We start from the raw sequence: 12,740 nt of genomic DNA on the forward strand, positions 1-12,740 counted from the left end.
CATACCGCTGTAATTTCCCTTACTCCACTGAAAGACTGCTACATCAGACTTTACTTTCTCCCTATCGAGTTTCAAGCTAAACTCAAACATATTGTGATCAGTACCTCCTAAGGATTCTATTACCTTAAGCTCCTTAATCTCCTCTGGTTCATTACGTAACACCCAATCCAGTATAGCTGATCCCCAAGTAGGTTCCACGACAAACTGCTCTAAAAAGCCTTCTCGTAGGCATTCATCAAATTCACCCGCTTGAGATCCATTTGTAAGACACTATAACACCTTCTTAACCACCCTATCAACTTGTGCAGCAGCTCTGAGGGATCAATGGCCTTGGGCCTCAAGATCCCTCTGTCCCTCCCACTTCTATGAAGCTTGTCATTAACCCTGCAACCTACCATCAAGTTTGACCTTCCAAAGTGTATCGTTTCACACTTCTCTGGATTAACTCTATCCGTCATCTCTCAACCCATTTCTGCATCCCATCCATGTCCCATTACAATCTACGACAGCCTTCTACACTGTCCACAACTCCACCAAACTTCATCTCACCTGCAAACTTACTAACCCACTTACTCATCTAAGTTATTAATAAAACTCAGGGGTCCCATTTGTCACCAAGCATCACTCAAAAACAATAAACTATATATTCTTCATCGCTGTGGAGTGTATCTGACGTTATCAAAGGATGACCAGCAGTTCCCAGCAGTGATGTAATGTCATTATCTGAGTAAATTGGATTTTATGCCCTCTAGAATAGTCATTAGCAGTGCTGCCAACCAATTTGTGCAAATCATCCAACCCGACACAACCAACAGGAAAGATAAATGTCGAATACTCCATCACAAAAAACATGACAGCCTTCAAGAACTTTGATCAATCACATCAATACAAAATTATCAAACATCCACAGCTTTAGCTGCACGAATAAACGCGCTGATTTTGGCAATCAGCCACACGTCCTGCGTGCAGTCCTGAAGTATAAATGGTTACTCTTCACTGTCACATCACTGCACACCTCTCTGCCATCACCTCTCTGCCATCACCACTCGCTTGTGGAAAGTCATCCTGTGGCTGTGCAGTCTGACTCAACGGTCAACTTTATTTACCTTACACATTTACGTTTTAGAAATTTGTCTATGGCACATTAGTCAGGGTGTTATATGCAACAAAAAAAAAATTCAACAATTATAAAGAGTGAAGAATTATATTTAAATTTAAAATAAATGAATAAAGTTATACATTAAATGATGGATTTGCATTAAAATCTGCATAAGTGAATAAATAACACATGCATTCTCCATGTAAGCAGAATTATTAAAAAAACGGTTTAAAGTGTTTACAGTGAGCACAGTAAAGGGGGAGGGGCTAACTAGAGCACTTGATCTCAAATCAAATCGAGTTTAATTATCATTCAAACCATAGATACAACTGAATGAGACAGTGTTCCTCTGGGGCCAAGGTGCAAAACATTCAAAATAGCAAGCAAACATCAAAAAGAAAGCGAGTAACATAATAAAAATATCAAGCACAGAAGCACATGCATTTGAGAAAAATATACGTAGTCCATGACCCTGAGAGACAATGCAGGCGCATGCATTCCAGCCTGTCATTCCACCGCTTGAACACAAGAGGGCAGCCCCAACGGGCGAGGCCAAGTCCCAGCCGAGCTCACCCATGCTGCAGCGCTTCCACATCTCTCACCTGGCCTGCAGCAGCAGGCAAGCCTGAGGCTTGAGGCCTAGTTCCCACTGCACAGCTCCCATGTTGACTATCCCACCGCCAGACAGGGGTAACAGGCCTTGGGCAACTTACATTATCACTGTCCAACAGAGTCGTACAATCGCAAGTGAAAATGTCCGAGACAACCCCCCACGGTTTTGCTGCACCATCTCCGATGCTTCCAAGCAGCAGGCAGCAGGTCAGCCCCTCAGTACACAAACTGGCCCCTACAACACCCCGGCCGGCTCCACCCTCAGTCCAGCAGCTCGCTGACCGACTAGCCCTGCGGTACCTGATGTTCTTAGAGTAGAATTGTCTTTGGATTGTAAAAATCTAATTTTTCAAAGAGAAAATAAACACCTTTTGGTTGCCCCCCCCTCCCCCCCCCCCCCCCCGAGAAGCCGCTGTATTCGTACGTGCCACTGTCTTTGTAAACTGAACGGCTCGAGCAGTTCTGATGGACTGCCTGGGGGATGAAAAACTGAAGACGTGGTGATGGTTTTGGCTTGATAGAGCTAAAGAGGCTTTCTCAATGTTTCCTTTAAACAAAATAAACAAAAGGGGGAAAAAATAAGGGCAAAGCTGAGAAATGAGCCTCTGACCACGACAGTTCCCACTTCAGATGCAAGTGCTGACATTAATCGCTTTATTCCCTTCCATACAAAGGCAAGTGGCCCATCACTTACACCACTTACACCATGGACAGACAGACAAGGTGGTGGTCAGCAGAGGAACAGAAAGATAGTTAAAAGACCAAAAAGAGAGAGGACATTGAGAACAAGGAGCAGCAGGCTCAGTGAACTCCATCACCATTACATCTTGGGAAGTCAGCAAGTAACACGTGCACATATGCTGTAACACATCACCAGCTACAAATCGCTTCCGAAACAGGGCGCCCTCCAGTTCACTGAGATCAACAGCTGCCCTCATCATTTACCCCATAAAACATTTCATCAGCGCCACCACACTGCTGTACTCCAGCTATGGCTATGCTAACAGTTAGCATTAATGAATCTGCATCAGACTGCGTTGAGCTCCATTAACAGTTCTAACACCACAACCTGAAAATGATGTGAAATGTCAGGCGTCGCACAGCTCCATTGTCTGAATATAATTTGTCCAACTTGCCAACGACTACAAACAAGAGGAAGTCTGCAGATGTTGGAAGTCCGAGCAACAGACACAAAATGCTGGAGGAGCTCAGCAGGCCAGGCAGCGTCTGTGGACAGTCGGTGTTTCGGGCCGAGACCCTTCGGCAGGACTGGAGGAAAAAAAACTGAGGAGTAGATCTGAAAGGTGGGTTTGAAATCTGCAGAGTTTCTGAAAAGGGATTTCACCCACCTGCACCCCCTCCCACCGTAAATGATTAAACAGCAAACCTGAGGCAGAACCCCCCCCCCCCCAAGAGCGAAATAAGAGACCGACTGGTTTCCCTGGTAATACTGAACCCCTGTCCTTTACCACGCTGAATCTAGTCTAGGTTTAAACACAAGAGCGGGTTTTACCTCTTTGAGAATCCTTTCGTTGAAGAACTGCTGCAGCTTCTCATTGCAATAGTTAATGCAGAACTGTTCAAAACTATTGTGCTCAAAGTACTCTGTTGAAACACAAACCAAAAGAGGTCAGAAGTACAACCAGAGAGGTGCCCATGAACAATAAAGGGCTTCCCACAATCTCAAGAGTCTGCAGCCGTACCCGCGACTTTTGTCAAATGAAGCGGGCAAGACAGCTCCCTTTTGCACTTTCCAGCTGCAGGGAGGTCTTCTGTGTCCCTGTCCCATTCCCACACAAGCATGCGTCAATGTGAATTTATCTGTCTAACTGACTCTGGCTTTCTAGTCTGGAAACCACAAGACTTGTCAAAAGGTTTGACAAAAATAGCCAAACCAATTGCATAATGGTGGCAAACGCACTGGTTTCCACTGCAGTGGGCGAGTTAGCTTCTTAAAGCAGCTGGACACATTACAAATGCTGTGAAACACAAAATAAATTTTCAAAAAACTCTGAACCTTTTGCAGAGAAGGTGAGTTTCATCAGGAATACTTCCGCTTCCCCCTCCTCGTAATCCTGCCTTTCGTCATACCTCCGGAGCCCACGTCACTCTCCTCACGACCAATGTGGCATCTCTCCCCCTGGTGGCAGCAGCACCTTATCAAAATTCCTCTTTACTACTCTCTTCCTTCCTGCCCCAGACTTTCTCTCTCTCCCTCAGGGTCAGGTGCTAATTGAAATGATGTTGCCATGGTTTCGTAAAAGATCATCTCCAAATCAGAACTTTGATGCTCAATTACCTAGCATGCTTTCATCTTCATTATTAATTTCTTTAATTAATAAAACCACTGGAGGAGAGCTCAGGCCGGCTCCATTTCCAGTCGCTGCTACAAATTAAACCCCCAGTTCCCAGCTTACAGAGACGCAACGTGTGTGAGGGGCGAGTAGGTGAATTAGAGACAGGAAGGGTGAGGGGATGGGGCAGAAAAAACTGGATGATACACAGATCCATAAGCAGCAGTGATCCTCCATCCCAGACACTGCTGCAGCTCACTCCCTCCAGCCCAACTGAACAGGGTCTGGGAGAAAGGTGATAACAGGAAGGACAGAGGTGGGGGGGAGGGGCTGGGGCAGTGGCGGCCGAGGGGGGGGTATGAATGAATAGTGCACAGGTTGTGAGAGGGAAGTGAGAGAGCAAGAGTGGGCAGAAATTCTGGGCAGTGAAATTGTGAGGGGGGCTGTGTAAATGATGCTTTATCCGTGAGCTGTGAATAATTACCCACAGCTAAAACCCATAATGTGGAACTACATCTATTAACCACATACCTGAACTTTCAAGCAAACGGCCTTTTGTTATACCTGTTCTGAACACTGTGTTCAGTGGCACTTTGGCGATTTTTGCATTGAATTATGAACCTTAATAATTCATAATTATAATTTATGAAGCAATTTATTACTTAACGTGGATGCCTGGTTCTATACTCACAGAATCCCAGCAGGCTAATCGTTCATCTTAAAATTCCAATCTCAGATGATGGGAATCCAATTTTACAAACACTGACATTTCCCAGACCTGCTTCCTTGGTGTCCTAATTGGATAGATTAACTCTATTCCTCCAACAACCCAAGGTTATTTTGAGCACTGAATTCCCATTCCACTTAGTTCAAAACAAATTAAGAAATAATTTAAAATTAATTACATTAAAGATATTATCAGCAGACTGCACTGTGGTCAAACAAACCATGAAGATACAGAACAAAAGATAATTAAAAAAAACATTTAGAATTTGTTTTACCTAAGAGATACAGCACAGTTACAGACCCTTTCGACCCAATGAGCCTACGCAACCCAGTTATAGCTGTGTGAGCACTTAACCTGCTTGGGAATGTGGGAAGAACCTAGAGTGCCCAGAGGACAGCCATGGGGTTACGGGGAGAAGGTACAAACTCCTTTCAGACGGCGGTGGCAAGCAAACCCGAGTCTGCGGTGCTGTAAAGTGATCTGCGCTCCCGCGCTCCCGCGCTGTCCAGAAAGATTAGCTTTACTTCTCGCGGGAGCACTGAAACGTGCAACGCAACGTGCCGCCCGCGTCGACGACCGACACGGTCCGAGGCAGCCGGCGGGTGGTCGCCACGCTCCCGCCGTCAGCCTAGCGTTCCCAGAGCTAACAAAACCCGAACCTGCCCATCTCTGGGGCGCGACGAGAAGCTGGGACACCTGCAGGAAACCAACACGGGCATGGCTGGAGGAATGAAAACTCACCAAAGCCGGCAATGTCCAGGACTCCGATGAAGAAATTGGAGGTCTCAAATGGAAAGCACTGATTGACCCGCTTCACAACGTGGTCGAACAGATGGCTGTAAACAGCTTTGGCCAAAGCATCCCGAGCGTTGTTTGCCTGTTCCACTTTTAAAGGTACCCTAAAAAAACAGCAGAGCAGGCTTTCATTCACAAACAATCAAACATCTTTCGGTTCTGTTACATGACCACTGATGTCAAAACCAGCCTGCCTGACCATAAGTCTTAAAATGCTTCTGCCTTCCAGAAGGGTTCACAGACATACCACACTGATCAAGGGGCCAAAGCTGATTGGCTGACCTATGATGGAAAAGCCTCTTTCTTTGGCCATTTTCTCCATTTGGTTTCTGAAACCATCCATCGCAATTCCTCCCCATTTCCCAACTCTAACATCACCCCCTCCCCGCTCTACCTCAGCTGTCCCCTTATTGATCAGTCTCCCAAACCTGCAGCCCAGCACAAGTCAGATCCCAATCAGCAACACCACAGATTTCAGGCCAGACTGCACTTGGAGGATTCAGAGCAAATTTGGGCCACGCGTCTAAGAAGGGGTGTGCTGGCATTGGGAAGGGCCCAGAGGAGGGAAAGAAAGAGTTAACCTAGGAAGAGCTCGGGGCCGGTACGCGCTGGAGTTTAAAAGAATGGGGTGGGGGGGCGGGGGAAATCTCAATGAAATGTATCAGATATTGATGGGTCAAGAGAAAATGGGCGTGGAGAGGGTTTTTCCCAGTAGTGGGAAAGTCGAGGACCAGAGGGCACAGCCTCAGAATAGAGGGATCCGTATTTAAAACAGAGATGAGGAGGAATTTCTTTAGCCAGAGGGTGGTGAATCTGTTGAATTCATTGCCAAGGATGCTGTAGAGGCCAAGTCATTGGATATATTTAAACTGCAGGTTGACAGATTATTGATTAGATAGATACTTTATTGATGCCAAAGGAAATTTCAGCGTCACAGTAGCATTACAAGTGCACAGATATACAAATATTAGTCAGTGTCAAGGTTTATAGGGAGAAGGTAGAAGAATGGGCTTGAGGGGGATAATAAGTCAGCCATGATGGAATGGTGGAGCAGATTCGATGGGCTGAATGGCCTAATTCTGCTCCTATGTCTTATGGTCTTTATGTATTGAATTTTACTTTCAAGGGCTATGTGATTTCATAACTCTGTACAAGAACAAGGCGAAGTGGAATTTATCCAGAACATGCAGAAAGAAAGAAAGCCACACTTCAACCAGACACTGCCCTCAACAATAATCCCAAGTTAATACATTCTGCAAAAGTATTGCACTGTTAATTGGTAAAAGAAAAAAGAGGTTTAATCATCTCATCAATATACCTTTCCACTTCACCACAGCATCAGACCGCCAAGTGCTGTCACTGTCCGTGACCAAATTATTCTTTCGATGAAGAATGCCTAATTTGAAAACTCAGAGCTCAATATTTGCTACAGAGAATTATGACTAACGTTCACAAGGCTGCATTTTGTAACATAATATTCAACACTCCACTTTAAAATTTCATTTGAACAATGAGTCCTAATAACACGGCATGACTGGAGCTGTCATAGAAACGGATTATTAGCAGAAATACTCCTGGGTGTCAGCTGCTATCAACCAGGTAATTCAACAGAGCCCCCTGCACCCTCAAGTTCACCATCTCCTAATCGAGCACACGTCAGTTACAATACCAGATACCAAAAACAAGAGGAAAGAACAGACCATCACGGTAATTGTGGCTTTTCAAACACGAGTTCTGATGTTGAGTCATTCTCATCAAAGTCTGAGGACAGTTGAAAATGATCACCCAGTTCTCCATCCAGCTCACGGTGCAGCAACACCTTGGTCAGCTCGAGGCTTCGGCTGTGCCTCAGTAGAAGGTTTTCCCTCACTACTGATGCCTTAGGTAACCAACAAGTCCCATATTCATAGACATTCTGAAGTCAATTTTGTCCGCAAATCAGAAAATACACAAATCACACGACATGGCAGCCACACTTTTCTAATGAACGCTATCGAAGTGTCACAAGATTGCAAAGAAAGAACACAGACCATTACAGTACAGGTCCTTCAGCCCCCGATGTACTGCTGACCCACCAACCTACTCCAAGATCAATCACACCCTTCCTTCCTGCATAGCTGCCCATTCTATTTTTTAAAAATCTATCCACTTGATCTATGCCTCTTATCACTTAGTACACCTCTCACCCTCCTTCACTCCAACTCCTTGCTCAACCTATCCTCACAAGACATTGTCTCTAGTCCACACAGCGTCCTGGTAAATCTCATCTGCACATCCTTCTGAAAAGGAGACGAACAGAACTGAGCACAATATTCCAAATGTGGTCTAACGGTGTTTAATGGAGCAGCAACTCTACCTCACGGCTATTTTGAGTAACAATGGCGAAAGAACAACTACCAAAAGTGGATGGGAGGATGAAACCGTTCCTTCCATTCACAGGAGCAAGCATGGATATGTTGGACTTTGAATTTGATATTATGGGAACCCATTTGTATGTTTGGATGTCAGTAATCTAGGTGGAACCTTTCTTTATATCCTTATTAGGCGTTATACAATATTATAATGAACTTTCCTGCAAACCACTAAGCTTTAAAGATCGCAGGGTGATGATGAGGAACTTGACAAACGTGACCTGGTGAATGGTCAGGATTCAGAATATAGTTTTGCAGAGGAAGTGCATTGCAGGCAGACAGCAATGGCGATCGTCAGGCTAAGAGCCCATCTCATCGCACTAAGGAATTGTTCAATTTTTTTTTCACGGCAGAATGGAAGATGTCATCAAGCCAGATGGTAGGTATTTGCCACCTTTTCTATCTGCTGTCCAGTGGAAGGGGTGGGGGGGGGGGAGAAGAAGTGAAGGGAGAACGTACTTGGAGATATGATGTGGCGGCCATTACAGAGACTTGGATGGTTCAGGGACAGGAAAGGTTACTTCGATTGCCGGGTTTTAGATGTTTCAGAAAGGACAGGGAGGGAGGCAAAAGAGGTGGGGGTGTGGCACTGTTGATCAGAGATAGTGTCACAGCTGCAGAAAAGGTGGACACCATGGAGGCATTGTCTACGGAGTCTCTGTGGGTGGAGGTTAGGAACAGGAAGGGGTCAATAACTTTACTGTGTTTTTTTTATAGGCCGCCCAATAGTAACAGGGATATCGAGGAGCAGATAGTGAAACAGATCCTGGAAAGGTGTAATAATAACAGAGTTGTCGTGATGGGAGACTTTAATTTCCCAAATATCGATTGGCAACTCCCTAGAGTGAAGGGTTTAGATGGGGTGGAGTTTGTTAGGCGTGTTCAGGAAGGTTTCTTGACACAATATGTAGATACGCCTACAAGAGGAGAGGCTGTACTTGATCTGGTATTGGGAAATGAACCTGGTCAGGTGTCAGTTCTCTCAGTAGGACAGCATTTTGGAGATAGTGATCATAATTCTATCTCCTTTACAATAGTATTGGAGAGAGATGGGAACAGACAAGTTAGAAAAGCATTTAATTAGAGTAAGGGGAATTATGAGGCTATCAGGCAGGAAATTGGAGGCTTAATTTGGAAACACATGTTCTCAGGGAAAAGTATGGAAGAAATATGGCAAATATTCAGGGGGTATTTGTGTGGAGTTCTGTACAGGCACGTTCCAATGAGACAGGGAAGTTATGGTAGGGTACAGGAACTGTGATGTTCAAAGGCTGTAATAGATCTAGTCAAGAAGAAAAGAAAAGCTTACAAAAGGTTCAGAGAGCTAGGTAATGTTAGAGATCTAGAAGATTGTAAGGCTACTAGGAAGGAGCTTAAGAAGGAAATTAGGAGAGCCAGAAGGGGCCATGAGAAGGCCTTGGCAGGCAGGATTAAGGAAAACCCCAAAGCATTCGACAAGTATGTGAAGAACAAGAGGATAAGGTGTGAAAGTATAGGACCTGTCAAGTGTGACAGTGGGAAAGTGTGTATGGAACCGGAGATTATATGGAGGAATTTAAGGTGGGTGGTTATATGGGAGGCAGGGTGTAAGGGTTGGCACAATATTGTGGGCCAAAGGGCCTGTACTGTGCTGTACTATTCTATGTTCCAAATAGCAGAGGTACTTAATGAAAACTTTACTTCAGTATTCACTATGTAAAAGGACCTTAGTGATTGTAGCGATGACTTGCAGCAGACTGAAAAACTTGAGCATGCAGATATTAAGAAAGAGGATGTGCTGGAGCTTTTGCAAAGCATCAAGTTGGATAATTCGCTGGGACTGGATGGGATGTACCCCAGGCTACTGTGGGAGGCGAGGGCGGAGATTGCTGAGCCTCTGGTGATGATCTTTGCATCATCAATGGGGAGGAGAGAGGTTCCAGAGGATTGGAGGGTTGCGGATGTTGTTCCCTTATTCAAGAAAGGAGTAGAGATAGCCCAGGAAATTATAGACCAGTGAGTCTTACTTCAGTGGTTGGTAAGTTGATGGAGAAGATCCTGAGACACAGGATTTATCAACATTTGGAGAGGTATAATATGATTAGGAATATTCAGCATGGCTTTGTCAAGGGTAGGTTATGCCTTACGAACCTGATTGAATTTTTGAGGATGTGACTAAACACATTGATGAAGGAAGAGCAGTAGATGTAGTGTATATGGATTTCAGCAAGGCATTTGATAAGGTACCCCATGCAAGACATATTGAGAAAGTAAGGAGACATGGGATCCAAGGGGAAATTGCTTCGTGGATCCAGAACTGGCTTGCCCACAGAGGGCAAAGAGTGGTTGTAGACGGGTCATATTCTGCATGGAGGTCAGTGAACAGTGGAGTGCCTCAGGGATCTGTTCTGGGACCCTTACTCTTTGTGATTTTTATAAATGACCTGGATGAGGAAGTGGAGGGATGGGTTAGTAAGTCTGCTGATGACACAAAGGTTGGTGTTGTGGATAGTGTGGAAGGCTGTCAGAGGTTACAGTGGGACATCGATAGGATGCAAAACCGGGCTGAGAAGTGGCAGATGGAGTTCAACCCAGATAAGTGTGAAGTGGTTCATTTTGGTAGGTCAAATATGATGGCAGAATATAGTATTAATGGTAAGACTCTTGGCAGTGTGGAGGATCAGAGGGATCTTGGGGTCCGAGTCCATAAGACGCTCAAAGCAGCTGTGCAGGTTGATTCTGTGGATAAGGTGGTATATGGTGTATTGGCCTTCATCAATCGTGGGATTGAGTTTAGGAGCTGAGAGGTAATGTTGCAGCTATATAGGACCCTGGTCAGACCCCACTTGGAGTACTGTGCTCAGTTCTGGTCGCCTCACTACAGGAAGGACGTGGAAACCATAGAAAGGGTGCAGAGGAGATTTACAAGGATGTTGCCTGGATTGGGGAGCATGCCTTATGAGAATAGGTTGAGTGAACTCGGCCTTTTCTCCTTGGAGCGACGGAGGATGAGGGGTGACCTTATAGAGGTGTACAAGATGATGAGAGGCATTGATTATGTGGATAGTCAGAGGCTTTTTCCCCAGGGCTGAAATGGTTGCCACAAGAGGACGCAGGAAGTGGTTGGAAGTAGGTACAGAGGAGATGTCAGGGGTAAGTTTTTTACTCAGAGAGTGGTGAGTGCGTGGAATGGGCTGCCGGCAACGGTGGTGGAGGCGGATATGATAGGGTCTTTTAAGAGACTTTTGGATAGGGTACATGGAGCTTAGTAAAATAGAGGGCTATGGGTAAGCCTAGTAATTTCTAAGGTAGTAAGGACATGTTCGGCACATCTTTGTGGGTTGAAGGGCCTGTATTGTGCTGTAGGCTTTCTATGTTTCTAACGTCCTGATGTGGGTGGGGACTTTGATTGTGCTGACCACTTTACCAAGGCAAAGGGAAGTGTACAGAGACCATGGAGAGGAGACTGGTTTTCATGACGAGTTGAAGTCTGCCGTTTCTTGCCTTCATGGGCAGATGACGTACCAAGCTGTGATATGTCTGGATAGGATGCTTCCCATGGTGCTTTGTTAAAATTTGATGAGGGTCAAAGGGGACACGTGAAATTTCTTCAGCTTCCTGAGGAAATCGAGACATTGATGTGCTTTGTTGGCCATGGAGACTATGTGGTTGGTCAAGGGCAGGGTATTGATGATATTCTGTAGCTGATTGTCAGAATTACACTGTTTAACGTCTCTTAATACAGAAATTCAATACAGATGGTGTCTTTACTGACAGGTATTCAGATCACTTTTCCCAAGAGATGGCCTCTTTTGGAGAAAGAAAATTAATAGAAATGTTTAATCTGGGAAGACAGCATCCTTGAGGTGCACTGGGAACTATGCCATAACTGATACTAAATCTTCAAAAAGCAGATCTTCATTTGCTTTTAAATTATGCCAGAATACAATTGAGAGATAGAGAACAAACACTAAACAGGTTAAAGGAACAATGCCCAGCTAACCTTTAAACTTCAGCCCCAGTTTTCCACATTTATATAGCACCTTTAATGTAACGGAAGTCCCAAGATGCTTCAGGACCTATCTCGGACAATGGCTTGGAATAACTAGAATCTTAGAAGGAGAAGCAGTTAGGAATAGTTTGGCATGGCGGGGTGGGGGAGAACTGTCTGGTAAATCTAATGTTTGGGAATTTGATGGCTCTGGGCCTGTACTCGCTGGAGTTTACTGGAATTAGGGGTATGGGCATCTCATTGAAAGCTATCAAATATTCAAAGGTCTTGATAGAGTGGGTGTGGAGAGGATGTTTCCTGTAATGGGGGAGCCTAGGACCAGAGGGCACAGATAGAGTGGGTGTGGAGAGGATGTTTCCTGTGGGGAGGGAGAGTCTAGGACCAGAGGGCACAGATAGAGTGGATGTGGAGAGGATGTTTCCTGTGGGGAGGGAGAGTCTAGGACCAGAGGGCACAGATAGAGTGGATGTGGAGAGGATGTTTCCTGTAATGGGAGAGTCTAGGACCAGAGGGCACAGATAGAGTGGATGTGGAGAGGATGTTTCCTGTAATGGGGGAGCCTAGGACCAGAAGAGACAGCCTCAGAATAGAAGGTGCCCCTTTAGAACAGGAGCGGAGGAACTTCTTTAGCCAGAGGACGGTGAATCTGTGGAATTCATTGCCACAGATGGCTGTAGAGGCCAAGTCATTGGGTATGTTTATAGCGGAGGTTGATAAGTTCTTGATGAGTAAGGGCGTCAAAGGTTACAGGGAGAAGGCAAGAGGATGGAGTCGAGAGGGATACTAAATCTGCCATGATGGAACAGCAGAG

At 45.3% G+C, this 12,740-nt stretch overlaps 1 protein-coding gene across 4 annotated transcripts in view; it reads right to left on the reverse strand.

Moving 5' to 3' along the window:
* The window catches only part of LOC140730810 (unconventional myosin-VI), a 322,637-nt gene that overhangs the window by 75,039 nt on the left and 234,858 nt on the right, over positions 1 to 12,740 (reverse strand). For all 4 annotated transcript variants that reach the window (XM_073051731.1, XM_073051733.1, XM_073051732.1 and 1 more), the window contains 2 exons: positions 5,474 to 5,631; positions 3,225 to 3,316 (listed from right to left, as the gene is read on the reverse strand). In XM_073051731.1, the coding sequence (XP_072907832.1) occupies positions 3,225 to 3,316; positions 5,474 to 5,631 (250 nt within the window). The remainder of the gene's footprint in view (positions 1 to 3,224; positions 3,317 to 5,473; positions 5,632 to 12,740) is intronic.

The sequence above is a fragment of the Hemitrygon akajei genome, chromosome 7, assembly GCF_048418815.1.
Source record: "Hemitrygon akajei chromosome 7, sHemAka1.3, whole genome shotgun sequence".
Classification (NCBI taxonomy): Eukaryota; Metazoa; Chordata; class Chondrichthyes; order Myliobatiformes; family Dasyatidae; genus Hemitrygon; species Hemitrygon akajei.